Source organism: Ochlerotatus camptorhynchus, unplaced genomic scaffold (assembly GCF_037179485.1).
Source record: "Ochlerotatus camptorhynchus isolate MF236.1 unplaced genomic scaffold, CSIRO-AGI_Acam_v1.1 ptg000040l, whole genome shotgun sequence".
Taxonomy (NCBI): Eukaryota; Metazoa; Arthropoda; class Insecta; order Diptera; family Culicidae; genus Ochlerotatus; species Ochlerotatus camptorhynchus.
In genome coordinates, this window is record NW_027040531.1 from 656635 (window position 1) to 678620 (window position 21986).

Sequence of the window (21986 nt, forward strand, 5' to 3'; positions counted from 1 at the left end):
AAAATGCAGTTTGATGCTCTTAAAAAATCTTAAAGCTTCAGAATTTTTTAAGATTTCTGTTAGTTCAGAATACGGAATGTTCAAACCTTTTCTTACTCCGAGAGCTTCAACAAATTTCCGCAGTTAAAGATTTTTTAAACAATGTCTTAATTCGATCTTTCACTCTTTACGGTTTAATGACCCATTCAGCGTAATAGCGTTCAGCCTAGTGACCTTACAAATATTGGTAAATGTAAAAAGTAAATGATACTATCGAGATAGGTACTAAGAAAATTCAATTTGCATCACTTTACTAAGCTTGAGACTTATGTTTGCAAAGCTCGAGAACTTACTGAGCAACTGTGTCAGGGGATTTTTATGGTCACTAGGACGAACGCTATTGAGCTGATTGTGTCATTAGACCGAATTGTAAAGAGTGAGAGATTGAATTTAGAAATTGTTTAAAAATCATTAACTTGATACTTGATATATTTCTTATGATCATTTTACATTTGAAGATCACTTCCAGTTGACTTAAACGGTGGCCTGAGAGATTCATGATTATTATTAGCTGGCCCATAATTGTGGGTTGACTGTAAAATTGATGTGTAAAGGATCAAAACATTGTAAATAATGAAGATCAATGGTTTATTTAATAACATTCGAGCCAATTTGTTGAATATACTTTCATCGTTATCATTTTTTTTCCTTTGAAGCTATGCTATTGAAGATAATTTACCAACACATATCATGGCAAATTTTCACATGGTCACAATCGGCTCTTTTCATGCACCATCAATGTAGAGTGCGCAAGCCGATTTTGAGAGAAAATGTCATCCAATCCATTTGTTTACATCATAATGACGATTTTCAAACTCAAAATAATGTAGGGGAAATGCAGGTAATGTCGGCCTAAGTGTCTCTAATATGGGCATACATAAATTCAGCAATCGACTAAATTTTCAATAGCAACCAAAAATATCCATTAGTAACGTCCCAATAACGCGTTCATCTAAATAAAATTGATAAATAGTAGATTTTTAGCGATAAACGCTGTACAGACTGGAGAGTTATAACATGTTGTAACGTTTGTCAAATAATTGCAACATAGAAACCACCATCAAGATAACATGTTATAACTCTGTAGTCTGAACGTACTAATAGGCCCAATCTTATAGTACGTTCAGACTACACACCGTTCGAAAAATTCATGTCAATTTCTGCGAGATATAGCGCACATAAAATTAACGCTAGATTTGGCATACACTTACGCGATATTTCGTGTAAATTTAAGCGCAATATCGCATAAATTAGCAATATTGTTTGCAAGCTTGTAAACGATTTCGCTGTTTATGCCAAGTAAGCTCAAAATTAAACGAAGGGAGATTTTACGCGACAGAAAAAATGATGTTTTTTTCTGTTCAGAGTTATAACATGTTATAGCGCTATCTTGATGGTGGTTTCTGTGTTGCAATTATTTGACAACCGTTATAACATGTTATAACTCTCCAGTCTGGACAGCGTTTTAGATCCATAGGTCAACATTGGAGACATTTCCCCTATATTTTATTGCACAACTTACAAATATCCATAGAGAGTCTTATTTTTCGATTATCTACAGATCTGAACTGATTTATAGCTGAAATAACCAAGCACCTGGGGTGGATAAATTAATCAGGTAAGGTGAAAATATTTTCATCTTCCCATGCTTCACGATGAATTTTCCCGAATATATGAAAAATCACTGGTCACCCTGATAGCACTAATTCGTCCTGATGACAGATCTACAAACGTTTTCTAAAAAGCCTGATAAATACCTGTTACACATTCAATTTTGAACCCATTTGATCACAACAGGTTTCATTTTGAAGGCGAGTAAAAAACTTCCCATGTAGATAAACTTATCTAGGTTGCTCTAAACTAGAGAGTGTCTGGTATAAGCGAGGAGTGGCTTCAAAACAAACTGCCTTGGCAACCTATGCCTAGGTGGTTTCTGGCAGTGTAATGAAAACAAGATAGGCGCTGCTCGAATGGCTCTGGCTTTGACAGTTCGTTTGGCTCAAAACCAGCCAGTCCGCTCTTCTCTTATACTAGACCCTCTCTACTCTAAACTATGAAAACTGTTTATAATATATGTTTAGTGGTATGAAAAACCAATATTATTTTTTTATAAAAGCATACTGCTCAACTTACTGAAACAGTTCGGAAAGGTCACATGCTATACAACTCTGGGAAATCAGCTCTAATTTTCAAATTTATGGATCTCAGTTTGCCCCCCGTTACCCCTCGTCAAGGGCTAAAACTTTATGTTTTCATACTTTCGGTACCTACATTGCATTAATTTAGTAGCTAAGACGAATTATTAAGAGTTGTTTGATGCATTGTTTTAGATATGGGGTTTTTCATGGACGGTACCTTTTTAGATTTGCTTTGGAACTAATTTTATTGCAAGTACCTCCAACGGTTTTTTTTTTTATATTGTGTGACACAGAGTTATTATCCAACCTAATTACCATCTTCACTATTGACTAAACAATCCTGATCTTTTCGATTACGAACTGTTCACTAACTACATTTTTTTTAAGATGAAAGAATTTTTACCCTTTCAACCGCTTCATGGATAATCATCAATACAAAACTTTAAACGAATAAAGGACCATATACACTTAAACATCCCCCATCTAACATTGCCCACGTGGTATATGGGTGGCAACTAACGATAAAAAATAACTTGCCTTGATCCGTTTTCTTTTTAAATAAGTTCTGCCTGGTTATACTCAATATCCGAGTAGAACATCTCAGAAATGGTTTGTATAACTTGTAGCGATACAACACTGATTATTTATTATTTTTTCAGTTTTGTTTGTGATGTTTTGGCTAGTGAATTGAGCATCCTTAATAAACTGAAATATATTAATATGTTGAGCTAACAAATAATCAATCAATGGGTTTATTGGTATCAGAAAGATACAATCACACTTTAGGGGGCAAAATAAATTTCTCTTACATCCAATGTAAGGTTGGATTTATTTCATCCTCTGTTTATGTTTCATACAAGAAATGAAATGGCACTTGTTGCGACTAATTCAATTAAAACACCGATTTCCGATAGCTGTTGCTTACAAACACAGAAATTATCGTCGACTTCGGTAATTTTTACCGAAATCTGAACAGCTGAACTTTTCGGTCAAATTTATACAATTCAATTCAATTGCTTTTCAGCTACTTTGAAACTAAATCTCCACTAAAATGACAAGATTTGATCATTTAAACAAAGTTGAACATATTTTGATATTATTTTCAAATTCAATAGCCTTTAAAATGAAGGTCAAAGTTTTACCGAACGTTCAGCTGTTCTGATTTCGGTAAAATTTACCAAACACGAAAACAAAATCGTAGTGAGTACAGCTTCAAAACTGTAAATGTAGCGATTTCCATTATAGTTTGATGGTTTATATTTTGGAAATTTAATGTACTTATATTTCATTGTTATTAACAAATTAAATAGTCAATTTTCAAAATATCTGCCATATATTGGCAACACAATTATAAATGTAATTATTGCTGATTGCATCTGAAACTGAACTGTCCCAAAAATGCAAAAGTGTGATAAAAGTGCACGTTTCCGTCAAATCGTTTTGATGTTTTCGGAGCACTTATTACTTGCATCATAAGGAATAAGTGCACCGAAGACACCAAGACGATTAGACGTAAACTTGCAGTTTTATCACACTTTTTAATAAGTGAAAACGCGCTTATAGTCCAATTTGATGTGAAACGCGCAATAATAATCAATTTTAATTAATACACTTAGAAAAAAATATGTAAATTTAGGTGCTCTGAGACTGACATATACAAGCATCAATTTTGGCATAAAATTGAGTCATAATAGACGCGAAGTTCAGCTCAATCAAACGTACTTTCAAACTTTTCTGTCTCGGAGCACTTAATTTTACATGACATGCTTGTTTACGTCTCATCATTTGTTTCAAATATGGATTCCATCACGTGTAAAATAAGTTATTTCTAAGTGTTTATATTATATTTAATAAGGTTATACATTTCATTAAAAATTAATTCTAGGTATAATAAATTCAAGCTTACGGAATTATGTGTAGTATCGTTAATATTAATCCAAATCACTGATTGCACACAAATCTAGCAATGCACTCGATGAAAATACTATTTAACGATGAGAACTAAACTGCACTTCGTGTTAGCCTATCTTGGTGCATAAAATATGTCTTACAATGATTTTTTTCTGAGATCTTATATCAAATATTGACATCTCCATTACGATCTGTCGTTCGACGGAGTCGAGGGAGCGCCCGGCCGCACAATCGCACGGCGACGATCCATTGGTTGTTGCAACAGCAGTTCTTACAAGCGTACAAGCAAGTTTTGCCAGAATATACATTGTCGTATAAAACGACTAACATAAAAATTACAAAATTATTTTAAAAAATACCTTCCAGCGGCCACATTACAGAATCTGTTAATGCGGTCAAACATTCTCAACGTTTTGATCAGAAGCCGAACCGATCTGTAATCTTCGTCAAAGTTGTTCTGCATATTTTATTATCTCTTAGGTATAGGCAATATTGAGCAATGTGTGAAATGTTGACAGACAAATGAGAATTAAACTACTGCTTCCCATATACAAGCTTTAAAGTTCTGCCCCATATACAAACTTTAAAGCAAATCCAGATTACAACCAAATTTGATTCAAATTTAGCACAGTTGTTTGGACCTCAATACACATAAGAAGAGTAGGAGGGTTGGCAATTGTCTACAGTGCATATAAAAATGTGTAGGTACGAGTGTCTACACAGGGGCACGGAAGAGGGGTCTGAAACCCTCTAAAAAATTGTCTACGTAGTTTATGAACATACCCCAACTCCAAAGTATACCTTAAACATCCTTCTTGAATATGAATGAGGCAGATTTGGAATTACGGTTACATACAATTATTGAAAAATAAAAGTCTGATGCGCCCTCTGGACGCATAACCGCAATGGCTGACAAAATCGGGTCATTACTGTAGTAGGTATTATAATTTTTACTGGTTTTTTTAAAAATAAAGACAAAAGGAAAAAAAAAGAAAACAATAGTTTACCAGGGATGCTTGCGGTCAAATTTATAATCTATATCAAATCCAAGCGCTGTGCTAAACGCACCTCTATTATATTGCCAGATGTATGAACTACAGAGAAACATGTGCGGCTCTAAAAGACGAAAAACACATTTTATTGTATTTCCTATTTTGCGATTTACATACAACCAGATTACAAGCCATACGCAAAAAAACGCACTCACACACACACGCCACCGTCGCCAAATTTGGCCCAGTTCACTGCCCTTCCGCTCGCATACAACCTAACCTGCTGAGGTACGAGTCTTAGCAAGACCCCTTAAATATACCCCTTGTTCACATATAGGCAAAAAAAAAACCTTACCTTGCCGGGTACCTCCACGCACCGTTCTCCTATATGTTCCTCCAATTGGACACGGTGTTTACGACGCTATTCAACCAACAACTAACACAAAACAAGGTTAACGGTCAGCTTCCAGCTCTGTGTTTGGCATTTAATAAAAGAAAGTGACCTCTGCCGAAAGCAACCAAATGCTAAACAACATAAGCTTTTATATTAGATGACAGGCACTTTTTCAAACAAACACTGCGTCTAATTCACTTTTGCACAAAGCCTTTCACTGACTAATAAACAAAGCTAAAACGAACAAGCCTTATCAGCTTGTACTTCTCTTCAAAAACCAAGACTCCACGACGTTCTAATAGGGATGCACTTCGGAAACTATTGGGCAGCGAGAGTTACGCGTGACAGTAAGTACTTTTATAGAATAATGGCTATATATGAGCGATACAAATGGTTATCATCAGTGAGCACACTTACACAAAAAAAAACGGAAAAACAAAAACCGGCGTGCGACACTTGAGAGCAGCAGAAGGCGATCAAGGCAAACTTCTGTTCCTTCTGCTCTCTACAAATACAGTGTTTCTTCTTTTGATCGCGCACAATTTACGACTCCGGTGACTAAATCCGCTTTGGTAGGCCTAGTTTTTGAAACGGAATTACTTCTTGCCGCTCTTTTTCTCTATCATCTACACGCGTGCGAAACTGTTGCAGCCTCCGATCCGATCTGAGAGCCTTTGCACACCCGCTTCGATAGAGATGTATGTTTCCTACCTACTGCTGAAGTTTCCATCTAGTTATGCCAATGGTTTTTCGACTCGATGGGAAAGAGAGAGAGAGAGAGAGAGAGTGAGATCGGTTGGTTGATTTACAAGAGGCACATTTGAAACGACTTAGGAGTGTGTTTCGATAACCACTTTGAGGCACGTTCCGTTCTCTGAGTAATATCTAGTCATAGTCATAGGAATCTGAGATGATAGGAATGAGCTGATCTCCGCCGTGAGCAAACTCAGTATGCACACAAAGGGGATGATTACAAACTACGTAGACACTTGGGGGGAGGGGTGTTGGCGAGTATCTACGATTTTACTCTCGTTCTGCGCGGCGAATGAGAACGACCCAAATTTAAGTTTAGTTAACTCAAAATCGCCAAAAGTGCAGGAACTCAGCGATGAGTAAATTTTCCCTATGGTTTCCTCATCGCTGAGTTCCTGCACTTTATGTGATTTATGTTATGAGATAACTAAACTCAAATTTGGGTTGTTCTTATTCGTGTACGTTAAACATAACGTCGGACATAGTGCGAATTACAGCGTATCATTGTGTGAATACAGCGCACTATGTCCGACACTAACGTAACGTTAACGTACAGAACAATAGTTTTCAACTGTACCGATAATACACATTTCCAAAAATGTGTATGGTTTATTGTCTACGCGGCAGGAGGGGGTGCGATCTAAACTTTTCAAAACTGTTTACGTAGCTTATGAACAGCCCCGAAGGGCTGAGCAAATGTCTTACAAATGATTTGTTTGCTGTTGCAGGCATGCATGCATCTGAGCTGAACGGAATTAAGCGTGCCTTCTCGTAGAAGTGTGAAACTATGTGCGATTTATCATGCGCATTTCTTCTGGACTTAGATTAGGTTCAAAATATGTCTTATCTCTTCATATATTAAGGAGAGGAAATAACACAATATTTTTTTTAAACAAAACAAAAACACATTCATGTTTTAATCTTTAAAATTTGTCGAACCTCTTAACGGAATCCCTTTATGAAGAGCTTTGGGTGTGTTGGTTTATTTCCTTTAAATTCCGTTATAATAGATCATTGCATAATGACGTCACCATCAAAATTTTGACAGTTCAGGGAGCTCGTTTACATGGACATAGTAGTTTTTCGGAAGTTTCGATTCGAGTGCTCTTAAAAGTTGACTGTGATCTGAAAATGACCAGGACGGGTGTTTTAAAAAAGTGCGAATCTAGAAGAGATCGGAAAGGATGTCGGTTCTTTAAGTTTCCATCAGAATCCAAAAATCGTTTCCTAAACGCTTTGAATGCCAAGCGTAGAAAACTGTGGTTTTATGCATTGAAGCTGGAGGAGAATTTTCAGTGGAAATTCAAATATGTTAGCGCTCGACATTTTTGTTCCGGTAAAGCTTGTCGTAATTTGTTGAAAGTAAAACTTATGAAATTTTTTGATTCTAGGAAACCCTGCCAAAGCAACTGATGTCAGAGAAGTGGATTGGGTGCCGTCTAAAAATGTGTCCCAACCGGATGACTCAAGTTGCACTTACAATTCGAGTTCCAGTTCGATTTCAAGCTTAGAGGAACAGGCGAGGGAACAGGAGAATACAACGAGTATAACAATCGAAGGAGTCTAAAATATTCGTATTTGTTGTAGCTCAAACCAGTTTTCATCCTCGTATTTACCCTCAATCAAGGCACAGGAGGATAGTAGTGATGGTCGTACCAGTGGCAGCTCTTTTACACCAACAGCGAATACCGAAAAAAAATCCGAAACATTGGACAACCGCGAGTTTGTAGGATCCCCCACGTCTACACCCCGGTCCAGCAACTGTGATAGCGAAGCATCTTCCCCAGAGTTTGATGATGATGAACTGCCAAACTGCTTAGATCGTGCCATACAAGTTGGAGGTAGGAAAAATGTTACTGAATTTATAATTTAGTTAACCATAATGCTTATCTTTTACAGATTCATTCAAAAGCGCGAACGAAACATTTCAAAAATACTATAATGAGATTTTCCGTCTCCAAGATCACTGCTACGAGCTACAAAACCAGGTGGCAGCATACAGACGAGGGATTACATTTCTCACAACTGATGCAAAATGTAATTATTTTACTGGTATTCAAAACACAGTTGTTTTGAAAAAGTTATTCGCATTCGTTAAGCCTGCTTTGGACACTCCGCATTGCAGTCTTTCTACGGATCAGATGTTCGTTATGACTCTGACTAAGATGTGCCTCAACACACCACTAGCTTCATTAGCTTATGGCTATAATGTTTGCGACAGTACCATCTCAAAATATTTCCATCGTACATTGTACATTGTTTACCAATGTTGTCAGTGGGCTGTTGAACCAACGCCTGTAAGTAACTTGCTCCGACATACACCCGTAGAGTTCAAGTTACTATATGGTGAAAGGCGGGTCTTCATCGTTGATCGTTTCGAGGTTAGATGTCAAACGCCAGGGTCCTCGAACGCAGCTGCGTCTCACTACAGCAACTACAAAAAAAGTGAGACAGTCAAGTTTTTAATAGCGGCTCATCCAGATGGCACCATCTGTTTTGTTTCGATTGGTTTCGCTGGACGATGCTCTGATCGAGAAGTAACTGTTCAAAGTGGGTTTTTGGATTGCTTGCAGGCCAATGATGTTGTTTTGGCCGATAAAGGCTTCAACATTTCAGATTTGGTCAACGAGCGAAAAGCCATTCTGAACATACCGACATTTCTACGGAACAAAAAGCAATTCACTCCTTCAGAACTGGTGGCGGACAAGCAAATAACTTCTCTACGCATACATATTGAGCGGATTATAGGGTTGTTGCGGACAAAATACAAGATACTTCATGACGTTTTGATAGTCAAAACTCTTGTACGCTTCCAAAACGGATTCAACATTGTGGATCTAATTGTGAAAGTTGCATGTATTTTATGCAATTTAAATAAGTCTATAATATAATCTCTATGATTATCGTGAAGCTGACACGTAAATGAGAATTGTAATCCCAGTCAAAGAAAAGGATAAAAAGATCCTGACGAAGAGAAGAAGCCAATGAAAAGGAGGAAATGGTACGCGGATGACGACCACGATACCCGCAAAATAGAAGATACTATTGAGTAAGAAGTATTTACACATTTGAACCATCAATAAATTTCATTTTAATAATTTTAAATAATCAAGCAAGAACATCATGTGTATAACGGCGCCGGTGGTGTAGTGGTAAGCGTGATTACCTCTCACCCCAGCAGGCCTGGGTTCAATCCCAGTCGGCGCCGCCGGGATGTTCTGAGGCATAACATCTCTGATCACGCCTTCCTTCGGATGGGAAGTAAAGCCGTTGGTCCCCGGTTCATGAGTTGATGGGTCGATAGGTAGGGTCCAGGTGTGGGAGCTGCCTTCCTGGCACGTCGGGAGCATTGGTGCTCAGCACGGAAAACAAGATCGACGGAAAAAACAAACCAAAGGAAAAAAAAAAAAATAAAAAACATCATGTGTATTTCATTGATTGAATTGATTTGAAAAATGATTAGCTACGAGTTCAATTAAAATAATTTTTTGGAAGTATTTTTTCGATTTCTCTCGTGCTGATCTCTTTTGCTCCAAACAAATAGTAAACCATAGTTTGAATCCGTTATTTGGAACTGAGTTTGAATTTGAGCGTAATAAGGATGCTTTTTGACCATGACATAATTTCCATCTTGAACTTGTAAGGTCTGGTGTGGCAGCTATGTACGGTTGATTTTTATAAATAAAAAGTCCGCACTCGTGGAAAACAACAGAATCGTGAAACTCCTATTTTATCTTTAAAGTTCGTTTGGCTTCTTCTTCGTGACGCCGTCCATACAATGTTGCTTCACTGTTGAAAATCATGTAACCAGGATAGCAAATTTTCCTCAAAAGGGTCATCTTCGAAGGTACCTCTTCTGTAGATGACTGCATGCATTCCTTCATCACAGACGCAGTTATGCGGCCTGTGCGAGCCCATCTCCATAAATCGGAATTTGACTGTTTCCGTGTAAGTCGCTCCACTTCCTCGGTTTCTTCTTCGCTAATCGATATTGTCGAAGAAATGTGTGTGATGGTTCTACAAATGTTATCGAGAGTTTCGCCTTCCAGATTTGGATCAAATAAGTTTTGCAGTAGCACATTTTTTTGTTGAAAAAATTTATCCGGAATTGTATTATCCTCACAAGTCCTACAAGTGATATGTTGGCTACCACAGAACTTTTTAAGCACTGCTGCATCATATCCTACGGCTTTTAAATCGTTCACAAATGATAGGAATTTGTCTCGGCTACTGTTGACAGCAAGGTCATCCATTCTAGTGATTTTGAAGCCATAGTCAATATCCTTTACTGAATTGTTCAGATCTTCTTTGATCTTCTTCGACGGTCTTGCCCAGTAGCACGGTAGCTCTGTTACACTCAGCTGCAAAAAAAAAACATAAGTTAGCGATGCAATTTCAGAATGAACCTATCTGTGCTCCGAAAAAATCACACATCTTACCTTGTACGTGGACACCATAGTATGCAAATTGGCAAGTGCAAAAAGCAGCGTAGAGATGTGCGAACAGGCTTCACTCAGACCAGCCACGCAATTGCAGTGAGCGGATTGTACGACTTCGTTTGATTGAAGTATCACCCATGCCGTTAGTGGAGGAAGATTTAACTTCATAGAATGTGATACCTAAAAATTTTTGAAAAACATACGTATTAATTTAACAGGAACAACAACCTATACACCACTTTACCTTTCCTCTTACTACATGCAAACCATTGATAATAGCACCTTGAACAGTACAAACGAAACCATCCTCGAATTTCCGATAGGCTTGAAAGCTTTTGATTTTCCGGAAACGCTCTCCTGATATCGTGATTTACCAGATAATCAACAATGTGTCCTGCAGTCACTGTCGACGGGAAATCTTCCGTATTTAACTTAACTTCATACGGATCGACGTAGTCGATGGGACGGATTTTTTGTGCGTACCGCTTTTTGCTTTCTAGTGGCAAGGAATTAGCATAGACGGAGAGTTGACCGATTACTTTCGGATACATGTTAATAATTTTCACTGTAGAATCAGAATCACTACGGTCACAATCTGAGAGGCGATAATTCAAACCGATTTTAAATTCTAACACCTTGTAAACAAGCTCCCTGAACTGTCAAAAAAGTGAGGTTACATTTTCGCGTGCAATGATCTATTGCTTATCTTTTGACATATCCAGCTTTCCACGCTCGGTAATGGCGGCCTGTTTGTATGAATAAATATATCCTTCACTGCGCTTTTTGACACTAACTGGAGGGCGTATGTTATTCAATTTTCTTCTGTTCCTGGGAGAGGGAAAGGGAGGGACCAAAATCCGAACCTCCAGATAGCACAGTGAAGGATACATTGATTCATACAAACAGGCCGCCATTACCGAGCATGGAAAGCTGGATACGCGTATTTCGTCTACTACTTGCAGACTTCATCAGTGCCAAGTGAGTGGTGTTGAGTGGTATTGGCACTGATTAAGTCTGCAAGTAGTAGACGAAATACGCGTATCTGTCAAAAGATAAGCAATTATAACGGAATTTAAAGGAAATTAACCATTTTGGGTGGCCCTTTACATTTGTCTCAGGGAACCAAAATTTACATGACTTTTTAGTAGTGTAGTTTTACCCTATACGTCATTGTGAATTGTGAACAAGCTTTTAAAGCTTAAAATTCACGTTTATTTTACCAGTTGATTTGAATTTACATTTGAAATTCTGTGAAGAAGTGTTTCTGATCTACAGCATAATACCATAATACTGAATAAACCTGAATAAGACTTTGAAAAACTGAAAAGACTTTGAAAAACATCCAGAGAACCTTATTGAAATCATATTAAAAGTCCATATATATCAACTAAATTCTATAAACTTATACGAAGGTTCTTGCACTTCTACAAAGTTTCTCAATTCAATTCGATGAACTCAAATAAAGCTCTCTGAACTTCTTCCCAATCCGTTTAAGTTATCCCAGAGCCTCTATGAAGTTTCCTAAATTTGAGGAAAGTTCTTCGAATTGCTAGAAAGTTGCGTCCACTTCTACGAAGTTTTCTGAACTTATTCGATTTGTTTACAGCTTACACAAACTACAACTACATTTTTACAAAGTTTACTGAACTTGTAAATATTTCACATGTCGCATGCACTGTTCCCGGAAAATTGACCAAGATCTCAGAACATCATGTTGGATTTCTACAATATTCCCTTCTACTAAACTCCCTGAATTCTACGCAAATCTCTACAATCCAGCGAAGCTTCTAAGAAGTTACCTGAACTTTTAAATAATTCCTTAAATCCGAAGATTCTCGATTTTCTATTTAATTCGTTCAACTTGTACTATGCTTGTACTCAACTAGGCCGCCTCATGAATTATCATATGCGCTTCTGTATCGACAAGTACCTGCATCCCCAAATTTTCAACAGGCACTCTTGTATGTGAAGAAATGATGCTGCGTGATAAAAACAATTGAATACATTTAGCCAAATTTAAAGATAAAGTCTATATCGATGCTACAATTTTGTCTGTGCTACAATTATAATTATGTACCTTCTCCCTCAAGTGATATGCCAAGAATTTTAGTAAATTTTTGATAATCTTTAAGAAGTTCCGGGAATTTCAGGGACGTCCATAAAACTACAGAGAAGTTCAGAAAACTTTAGAAATATTTAAGGATCTTCATGGAAGTTCAGAGCACTTCAAGGATGTTTAAGCATTTTTCATTTATCCCATGAAAGATGCATTTGAGGAAAGTTGCGAGAACTTTAGAAAATCTCCAAGAACAGCAGAAAAGATCTGAAAACCGCAGGGAAGTTCAATTAACTTCAATTGAATTGCAGAATTTTCAAAGTAGTTCTGAGAAACTCAGGAATTCCCGAAAACATTAGCAATGTTCTGACACTTTCTGGGAAATTGCGGAATCTTCAGGGTGTTATAAAGTTCCGATAACTTCATGGCCGTTTCTAGAACTTCAAAACAATGCGGAAACTTCAAGGCAGTCTCATTATTTTCAGTAAAAAACAAGATCACATAACGAGTAAACAATTGTGGGCCAATCTATTAAAATTTCATGTTTCCATAAAAAGTCCCGTACAGTGAACTTTTGAACGATTTGGTCTTATTCCTACAAATTGTCATTATTAATATTTAATGCCTCACGTTTACATAAGATTTTTTTTCTTCAAATAATACATGCTCGCAACATAGTAATTTAAAATTATATAAAAAATTGCTTTCGAATCAGTCAAATCAAATCAATGTAAACTAATCAATCACAGAAAACTATGCCTCAACATGAATCACACACCAGGAATTTAGTGCAAGGTCGTATAGGACCGTTGCAACTCCGCTGGCCCAGCACCGTTGCCGGACGAGGAAGTTCTCGCCTGGGACATCATATGCTCCACACGGTTGGTCGTTTCCCGTACCACGCCGGAAATGTCCGGCAGATCTGGCAAATCCAGTGTAATGTGTGCCGACAACCGTTTGTACACGGAACTGTTGGAATCTTTCTTGGGCCGCCGCGATTCGACGTATTTCAGTTGCTGTTTCAGGAAGATTGCATTCTTCAGAGCTTCCTGTACGTTTTTCAGCGATGCATCTGCCGCTTCGATGTCCTTGACGGCTCTGTAGAGGAAAAACAATTGTAGTACCCTAATGCACACTATCATCCGATATGGAGTCGGTCACAACAAACTAAAATTTAAATACTAACTGAATCGCGTATTCCATATCGTAGCATTTTCCCTGCAAATCCTGCTGTAACTGATAGACCTCACCCCTGCGGTCCACAATCAGAGGAATCACCTTCCGGACATGTTCCTGTATCCGATAGAACGCCAGACTGGGCTCGTTCGCTATGATGTGCATGTTTTCGGAAATTTTCTCCGTAGCTAGCAAACATATGGAAGTGTTTAATATGTGAAGAGCTAGTGCAATGCGAAAAATACTCACTCTTCTTTACTTTGGCATGCAGTTCCGGATCGTTTACTGTGGTCATTCTGCTTAAAATAATGATTTCCCTGATCAGAAATCGTGACTGGACTTGGCCAAAAAATACGAGATGTTTGTTTACTACACGGTGGGTTCTCAAGCTTAGAATTTATTTTATTTTCAATAAATAGAACTGTCAAACGTGAACGACGGAGGGGTAGGAATTATAGTCTTGCGCGTCTGGCGTAGAAATACTCAGAGGGAGAGGTAAGGCCCAAGCGCAATGACAGCGGAAGCGAAGCGGCAGTGGCAGCGGAAAAGCCCTATTTGAGTATAAGGCTGCTTGTCTGATTGAAAACTAGTCAAAACTAGAGTCGGTGTATAATAAGTCACGCCAAGAGTGAAGCCAAGTCTACCTATTGAACTGTCAAATCGGCTACCTATCGTGCAAAGTAAATAAACATTCCGATGCTATGAAAGGTCCACGAAAGGTATTGCAATGAAATATAAAATAAAATTGAAGAAATCATCATAAACACGCAGCGAGCATTAAATGGTCATGGGATACGTTTGGTTTTGATCAGTAATGAGAATTTCTTCTATTTTTTTATAAGATAATTTGACAAAATCACTGATATTATGATTCACTACAGCCGTTATTTTTGGTTCTCGCTAGAAGTCATTTAAAGTTGATGTAGAAGTCCTCTGTTGCCAAGTGAAAAGAAAGGGAATCCTTCGGAAACCGTGATGCGAGTTCAACTTTTGACGTAGGACTACGTCTTTGATTTCTATATGGGGGTACACTTTGTGAAAATCGAAAATGGAACATGTAACAAATTAAGAAAGATTTTGCCCAAGGCGAACCAGCCAACGGCTGAAAGCCTTGTAAATAAAGGAAAAAAAAAAAAAAAAAAAAAAAAAGAAAGATTTTGAACGTTAATAACTCAGCTGCTCCTGGTCCAATTTCAATAATTTTATCACCAATAGATCAGAAATATGACTACGCATCGATAACAATGCTTTCAAATGTTGATTTTCAACAAGAAACTATTGAAAAACTGGTAAATGTCTCGTATTGTCCAAAAGCGTCGAATTAACTAACAAATCCACCAATTACCTACATGCATATGCTGCTTCCCCAGCACAGTCGTCAGAGAGTAGTAAGTAGACGAAACAAGTCGAAGTGGCATTCGCCTCCGATCCTCGGGCGCGTGCGAATAGGGAGGATGGAATTGCGTAATATTTTGCACACTCATCGCCATACTCAGAACCACACGCTCCCAACGACCACACCACTGTGTGGTGGTGTTCGGTCGTCGAAATTAGTAGCATCAGTAGCAGCAGTAGCAGTGCTTTCGGCGTGTGGCGTTGAAAATTGTTCTCTAGTAACAACGAAAGGCTGCCTGCAAGCAGCGAGCTGCAGAGCCCACATAAGCAACCATCAAAGGAAGAAAAAACTGCACCGCTATGCTATGGATCGAAATCAGTAGCTCTTCGTGAGTCACTGCGGGTCGGTCATCTATGCCAAGCGTGTCACCCTCACTCCAAACGACATACAGCTCGACAGCCGTGTTGAACACCCAGCTCAGAATTACTCAACCATTACTACAAAACGGTACTTTTCAGGGCCACCAAAAATTTGTTAAAGAGTATTATTTGGACATTGGTCAAGGTCATCAGTTCCCGCAAGCAGCTAGCTATCAAGGCTCAACCTGTCTATAGAAGGTGTGGAATTGTAGGCCAGCTGGTATTTCCCGGCGACTTTACAAATAAATAAAATCAAACAAAATCATCATGCAGAACTAGCTAGAATTTGTTTTACTTCATATTTCACAAAATTGCTTTCGAGTGTTAAGACATCGTCTCCCGCAAAGTTTACATTTTTCCCTCTACCAACACATACATCAGGGCTAGATAGATCTCCACAGGATCTATAGAATCCACCTTGGAATCCACGCAATTTCAAAAAAACCAAAATGCACAGCATTACGAAAAGAGGTCAGGTTTCGACCAATAGCAGATAGATTTTAATTCTAAACAAGACAAACGATTGGAAATTTATGTACCAATCTGCTAAAATGAACACTTAGTTAGTTTTCAATAGGTCACTATTGAAAAATACCAATGAGCAACCATAGAGAAGGAGGAAGAAGTCCCACCGCTAGGCTAGGATCGAAATCAGTAGCTCGACGTGCTCAGCTCAGCATTACTCAACCATCACTACAAAACGGTCCTTTTCAGGACCACCATAAATTTGTTACGAGTATTATTTGGACATTTGTCAAGGTCATCAGCTCCCGCAAGCAGCTAGCTATCAAGGCTCAACCTGGTCTCTATAGAAGGTGTGGAATTGTAGGCCCGAATGTATTGGTGAGATTAATCATAGTCCGACCATTTTCCAGAACACGCTGGTAGGAAGTGTTAAAAATCCATATAGAATTTGAGAGAAGTCGGAATAATTCGCTTTGGGTGTATATTCAGTACCCAGAAAGCCAAAAAAAAACAAATTTGTGAGAAAATTAGCTCTCACGAGTTCAATCTATCGAAACCCCTCCTTTTTTACATATTCTGCACAAACTATACTTTCCGCCCCGCCCCATTCATATAATTCGTAAGGAAATCCTGTGAGGGGTGAATTGAATACACTTTAATACCAAAATGCACAAAACTTAAAAAATCATATATAACAAAAGAAATCAAAATAAACCTTTTAAAGTCGGATAGATGAATCGAAAATACTCAAGTTGACTGTCCCTTGGATTTTCTTCATCAACTTTCTCTTTGAAATAAACACTACAAATTTGATACGCTTACAAATAAAAAACGGAAAGAGTTAAGACAAGAGTTAAGATAATTCAGTGCCAACATTTCAAAGGGGCGTAATTGCATTTGTAAACAATGGCTTTAGTCGTCGATTTCTCGCGAATAAAAGCTCACTCATGAAAAATAATGACACCAGCAGGTAGAGGAATGTTTCCTCTTACAGCTAGCATTGTAATTTTGGAGAGGTAAGATTTCATTCGTGAGAAATTGACGGCTAAAGTCATTGTTTACAAAAGCAATTACGCCCCTTTGAAATGTTGGCACTGAATTGATGATTGATCAATTAAAAGAACTAAATGGTCACATTTGTTCCGTCCACTAGCGGTCCTACGTCAAGCTTCCGTTCGTGCCCCTAGGCACAGACCCTTCTACTTTTTTTCTCTTGGCGTGACTCATTATACACCGACTCTAGTCAAAGCCAAATCGACTTCGGCTAGGCATCTTTCCGCCCAGATTACGTTTGGGCCTATAGGTGGAGTTTTCTACAATTCGGCAGCAAAGATTTATTCCTAAATTATCTTGCAACCCTTGCTAGAAGCTAGCATTTCAAATGACTTTTATTTTTGATTCGATTTACGTGCAAAATAATGATTGATTGCATTGCAATATTTTGCACATTTCTTGGTGCCATTAATTAACCAACTAAGATCAATTAATCTATAGGTGATTGAATTTCTGTACGATTGCAATTACTCTCAAATTTATTCTAGTAAGAATAAGAAATCCTCAGAAAAAATGCACATTTTAATGAAATCTTTTGTAAGTATTTGAAACTAACGGTATGATTTTATTTGCAGGCATCTTGTGCTATAGCTTGTTTCTACTGCCATGAAAATGTACAAGGTTATGTCTCTGGCTTGCAAAGGCATTTTAAAAGCCATTTGAATAGGAATGATTTCAAAGTCAGTGATATTTTTTTGACTGTACTTTTCCACGCTGTATTTTTGCGTTACTGGAGTTTTTATTTGCCAAATCAAATTAAATAAATATATTTCATACATTTCTTTGACAAAACTGGTTTTATTTTTATGAAAATTGGAAGCAAAGCATCCTTAATCCAAATTTAAAGTGAAATCCGAGCGCTGCCCAAGAGAACCGAATTCCGTAATTACAACAGGTGGGTCGGTTTGTTTGAAAGCGTTCGTTTTTTTTTTTAACTTTATTTAAGAGATTTTTAGCCTTTGGCTACACAGCAAAAAAAGTTGTTGAATATTACATCGAAACTGCTGCAACCAGGTCAATCCATCGGTTGTGTAATATCACATTGTACGATGTACATCGATTTTGCGAACAAAATTACATCCATTGATGTAATATTGTATCTGCGTTTTGCTATTACATCATTATTTCATACATCAGCTTGAATTACGTTGATCGATATTACATTTTTTTTTGCTGTGTAGTTCATCTTTTTTGACAGCGTTCGGTAATTCTTGAGTAAACCGATGTTCGGTTATTTCTGCTTAAATTTATTTTTCATCAACCGAGATTTTAGGTAAATTTGACAGATTGTGGGTAGCAAAAAGAACTAACGACAGCTCGGTTATTCCTCTTTGAACCGAACAGACTACCGAGCGTTCAGCACCAGGTTCAGCAGATAAAAACTCGGTTGAAATCAAACCGAGTTCGGTAATATTTTAAAGTGTGTTCTAAAAAAACATTACTATTTAACCTACGGAGCCTCTGGTCCTCTTCACAAGCCGTTCTAAGTTGGGTGGTGATTTCCAGATGCCGCTTCCTATGTATCCCGTAAAAAAATAGGTTCCCATTCTTGCATTCTGTGTACACGCTTAATACCGTTAAATCTACCATGATTTCAGTATAGTTGACTATAAATATAATCAAATTTACTACAATTCTGTCAAAACTATGCTTACACGCTAACTTCTGCTTACTCACCAGGTGAGTCGATCGTACTCACTTTCGTCCGATGTATCGAGTTGTCAAAAATTGAGTAAACGAGAAATGTCAAACTGAGTAAAAGCCACTCAGTCAGCAAAATCCTAGACTTGGAAAAAATGCCAGTCATGTCGGAGGAAACCTCATAGAAAATGTAACTCAAAACCGGCTGAAATGCCTTCAGGCAAGTACGAATTGCTTAGGGAAACGGTGTTGAACCGTTTTTTGCTCCGGTAGAATGAATCCGGAGCAGGCAATTTCCATTTCCTTGAATAAAAATCAAAACAAAAACTCTCCCTGCAACTGAAAATACCGGCGAGTGGATTTGACTCAGTCTACGTGAGAACGTAGTTTACTCAAAAGTGAGTCAAAATAAGGCTACTCAATTTTGAGTAGCCATACTTGCCGCTGAGATGAGAACATTCGACTCAATTTTGAGTTGACCAGAATAAGCGTGTACTCATACGGCATAGTAGTTTTGAAAGAAACAATAGTAAAATTAAATGGATTTCGTTTCTACAAAAATCTATCGGTGGGAGTATTTAATTTAAACCATCAATATACACGAAACGAAAATCAATTATTTAATTCATGTCTTTCACTTATACATTTTTGCCAAAGCATCAGCCTTATACATTCCATAAGACAAACCACATAGGTCCTACTAGAATGCATAAAAGGTATGTGTGACCGCTTATACATTTCATTTGACACATGATCTTTATTAACTTTTTGCAAGGCGTCTGCTTATTAGTTGACTTATACATTTTATGAATAATCAGCAATGGAAATTTGCCAAAAGGTATAAGGAGATTTCTATCCGTGTAGTATTTTTGCCAATGGATTTTGTTTCTGTGTAGCGACTATAATCTGCCCGAAAATTTCCTGAACACAACTTGCATACAACATACATTTCCTACCCCTCAGCAATATTGCACCCTCTTTTCTTTGTCCTGTCATTCGTATGCGTTGTACCGCATGCAAAAAACCAAAGGAGAAACCCGAAGCCGAAAACGCCGAAAAGAAGATCAAACGTCATCCCTCGACTCGCTCAATCGAAAGAAAAAGCAAACCGAGTTTTCGTTCGTCGATAACAGCAGCGAAAGAAAATTCTTTTTACGTGATTTTCAGTTACAAAAGCGGCGACAATCCGGCAGATTTGAGCGTTAAAGCCGGCGTACTTGTAGCGGAAACCGGTAGCACAAGGAAAAATCAGCGAAAATGTCCGACATCGACGATGATTTCATGTGCGAAGATGAGGAAGACTACGGGCTGGTAAGTGTTGCAAAAAATTTAGATTAGGGAAGAAGAAAAAGATTTCCCGTCTGGTCTTCAGCTTTGGGAACGGCGACAGTCTTTGTGACTATTTTTATCTAACGGTTTTGTTTTGTTGTGGTGCCGCTGGTTATAGGAATACTCCGAGGACAGCAACTCGGAGCCGGATGTGGATCTGGAAAATCAGTACTACAACAGTAAGGCGCTCAAGGAGGAAGCTCCCCAGGAAGCGCTTAAGTCCTTCCAGAAGGTGCTGGACCTGGAGAACGGCGAGAAGGGCGAATGGGGTTTTAAGGCACTCAAACAGATGATTAAGATTAACTTCAAATTGGTATGCTGCTGCTTGGGGTGATTGATGGTATGACACTTGGAGTTAATGACAACATTTCTGTATTTTAGCAAAATTACCCGGAAATGATGTCCCGGTATAAACAATTGCTGACCTATATCAAAAGCGCTGTGACAAGGAACCATTCGGAGAAGTCGATCAATTCAATTCTGGATTACATCTCCACGTCTAAAAATGTAAGGATTATTGTGATTCTCGTTTTGCTGATTGAATTATTGATTTTGTTATTGATGCAGATGGAACTCTTGCAAAACTTCTACGAAACCACGCTAGATGCGCTGAAGGATGCAAAGAACGATCGGCTCTGGTTCAAAACCAACACTAAACTTGGCAAGCTGTACTTTGACCGGAACGACTTCGGAAAGCTACAAAAGATCCTCAAACAGCTGCACCAATCCTGTCAAACCGACGACGGCGAGGATGACCTGAAGAAGGGAACCCAGCTGTTGGAAATCTACGCGCTTGAAATCCAAATGTACACCGTTCAGAAGAACAACAAGAAGCTGAAAGCCCTCTACGAGCAGTCGTTGCACATAAAATCGGCAATCCCGCACCCGTTGATTATGGGTGTTATTCGGGAGTGCGGCGGAAAGATGCACCTCCGGGAGGGTGAGTTCGAAAAGGCTCACACGGACTTTTTCGAAGCTTTCAAAAACTACGATGAGTCGGGTTCGTCTCGGCGCACCACCTGCCTCAAGTATCTGGTACTAGCGAATATGCTTATGAAATCGGGAATCAATCCGTTCGATTCGCAGGAAGCGAAACCGTACAAGAACGACCCGGAGATACTGGCAATGACCAACCTGGTGGTAAGCTACCAAAACAATGACATCATGGAGTTTGAGTCAATTCTACGGAACAATCGAAACAACATCATGGCCGATCCGTTCATCCGGGAGCACATCGAGGACCTGTTGCGCAACATCCGGACCCAGGTGCTGATCAAGCTAATTCGCCCGTATACGAAGATCACAATCCCGTTCATTTCGAACGAGCTGAACATCGAACCGGTCGAGGTGGAGAGTTTATTGGTTTCCTGTATTTTGGATAGGTAAGTGATATCGGTGCAGTTTGGTGACTAGATACAAAAATGAAATGAAATCTGAAATTGGACATTCCGTTTCAGCACCATCCAGGGTCGCATCGATCAGGTCAATCAGGTGCTGGAACTAAACAAGGAAGCCCGCTGCGGAGCACGTGATAGCGCCATCGAGAAGTGGTCCAGCCAGATCAATTCGGTACAAACAGCCATCATCAACAAAATGGCCTAGAGGGTAAGTTTGTGGCAACTGCTCTGCGACTAAAGACTGGTTCAGCCCACAGTTCACTCCCAGTTTAGCTTAGATGAAAGCGCGGGGAAGGCTAGTCTGTCCTCCGACCTCAAATCGCTTACAACTACCATGCAACATGATTATTAGAAACGAAACAGAGACCGAGAGTGTGTAGAGGAAGCTTACAATAAAGACCTACGGAAGGAGTCAACCGTTGTTATTATAAAACCGGAATTTTAGGTG

The 21986-nt window shown here is 38.5% G+C and overlaps 3 protein-coding genes across 4 annotated transcripts in view; 1 reads left to right on the forward strand and 2 right to left on the reverse strand.

Moving 5' to 3' along the window:
* bgm (bubblegum) overlaps nucleotides 1-6116 on the reverse strand; it is a 75045-nt gene extending 68929 nt beyond the window's left edge. The window contains exon 1 of the mRNA XM_065236055.1: nucleotides 5436-6116. The gene's annotated coding sequence lies outside the window, so the exon portion shown is untranslated. The remainder of the gene's footprint in view (nucleotides 1-5435) is intronic.
* Nucleotides 6117-13256: 7140 nt separating this feature from the next.
* LOC135712504 (BLOC-1-related complex subunit 8 homolog) lies at nucleotides 13257-14237 on the reverse strand. Its single transcript, XM_065235455.1, has 3 exons — nucleotides 14148-14237; nucleotides 13909-14086; nucleotides 13257-13820 (listed from the first exon to the last, which is right to left on the reverse strand). Exons 1-3 carry the CDS (start codon nucleotides 14191-14193, stop codon nucleotides 13508-13510), a joined length of 537 nt encoding a protein of 178 aa, XP_065091527.1. The 5' UTR covers nucleotides 14194-14237; the 3' UTR covers nucleotides 13257-13507.
* A 5671-nt stretch (nucleotides 14238-19908) lies between these two features.
* alien (COP9 signalosome complex subunit 2 alien) lies at nucleotides 19909-21977 on the forward strand. Of its 2 annotated transcripts, XM_065236130.1 has the most exons (5): nucleotides 19911-20123; nucleotides 20260-20454; nucleotides 20523-20648; nucleotides 20709-21523; nucleotides 21599-21977. In XM_065236130.1, the coding sequence occupies exons 1-5, from the start codon at nucleotides 20070-20072 to the stop codon at nucleotides 21741-21743; spliced, it is 1335 nt and encodes a 444-aa protein (XP_065092202.1). In that variant the 5' UTR covers nucleotides 19911-20069; the 3' UTR covers nucleotides 21744-21977. The 2 variants fall into 2 exon arrangements, with proteins under 2 accessions (XP_065092191.1, XP_065092202.1); XM_065236119.1 differs by having other exon boundaries at nucleotides 19909-20123; nucleotides 20523-21523.
* The last annotated feature ends 9 nt before the right edge of the window (nucleotides 21978-21986 follow it).

Bases quoted from the DNA above. Each gene is read 5' to 3' on its own strand.
- LOC135712504 (XM_065235455.1), bottom strand. From the start codon at position 14,193: ATGACCACAGTAAACGATCCGGAACTGCATGCCAAAGTAAAGAAGA. The intron at 14,087-14,147 runs GTGAGTATTTTT...TATGTTTGCTAG, and splicing joins GCATGCCAAAGTAAAGAAGA to CTACGGAGAAAATTTCCGAA. The intron at 13,821-13,908 runs GTTAGTATTTAA...TTTCCTCTACAG, and splicing joins GATATGGAATACGCGATTCA to AGCCGTCAAGGACATCGAAG.
- alien (XM_065236119.1), top strand. From the start codon at position 20,070: ATGTCCGACATCGACGATGATTTCATGTGCGAAGATGAGGAAGACTAC. The intron at 20,124-20,259 runs GTAAGTGTTGCA...CGCTGGTTATAG, and splicing joins ATGAGGAAGACTACGGGCTG to GAATACTCCGAGGACAGCAA. The intron at 20,455-20,522 runs GTATGCTGCTGC...TCTGTATTTTAG, and splicing joins TTAAGATTAACTTCAAATTG to CAAAATTACCCGGAAATGAT.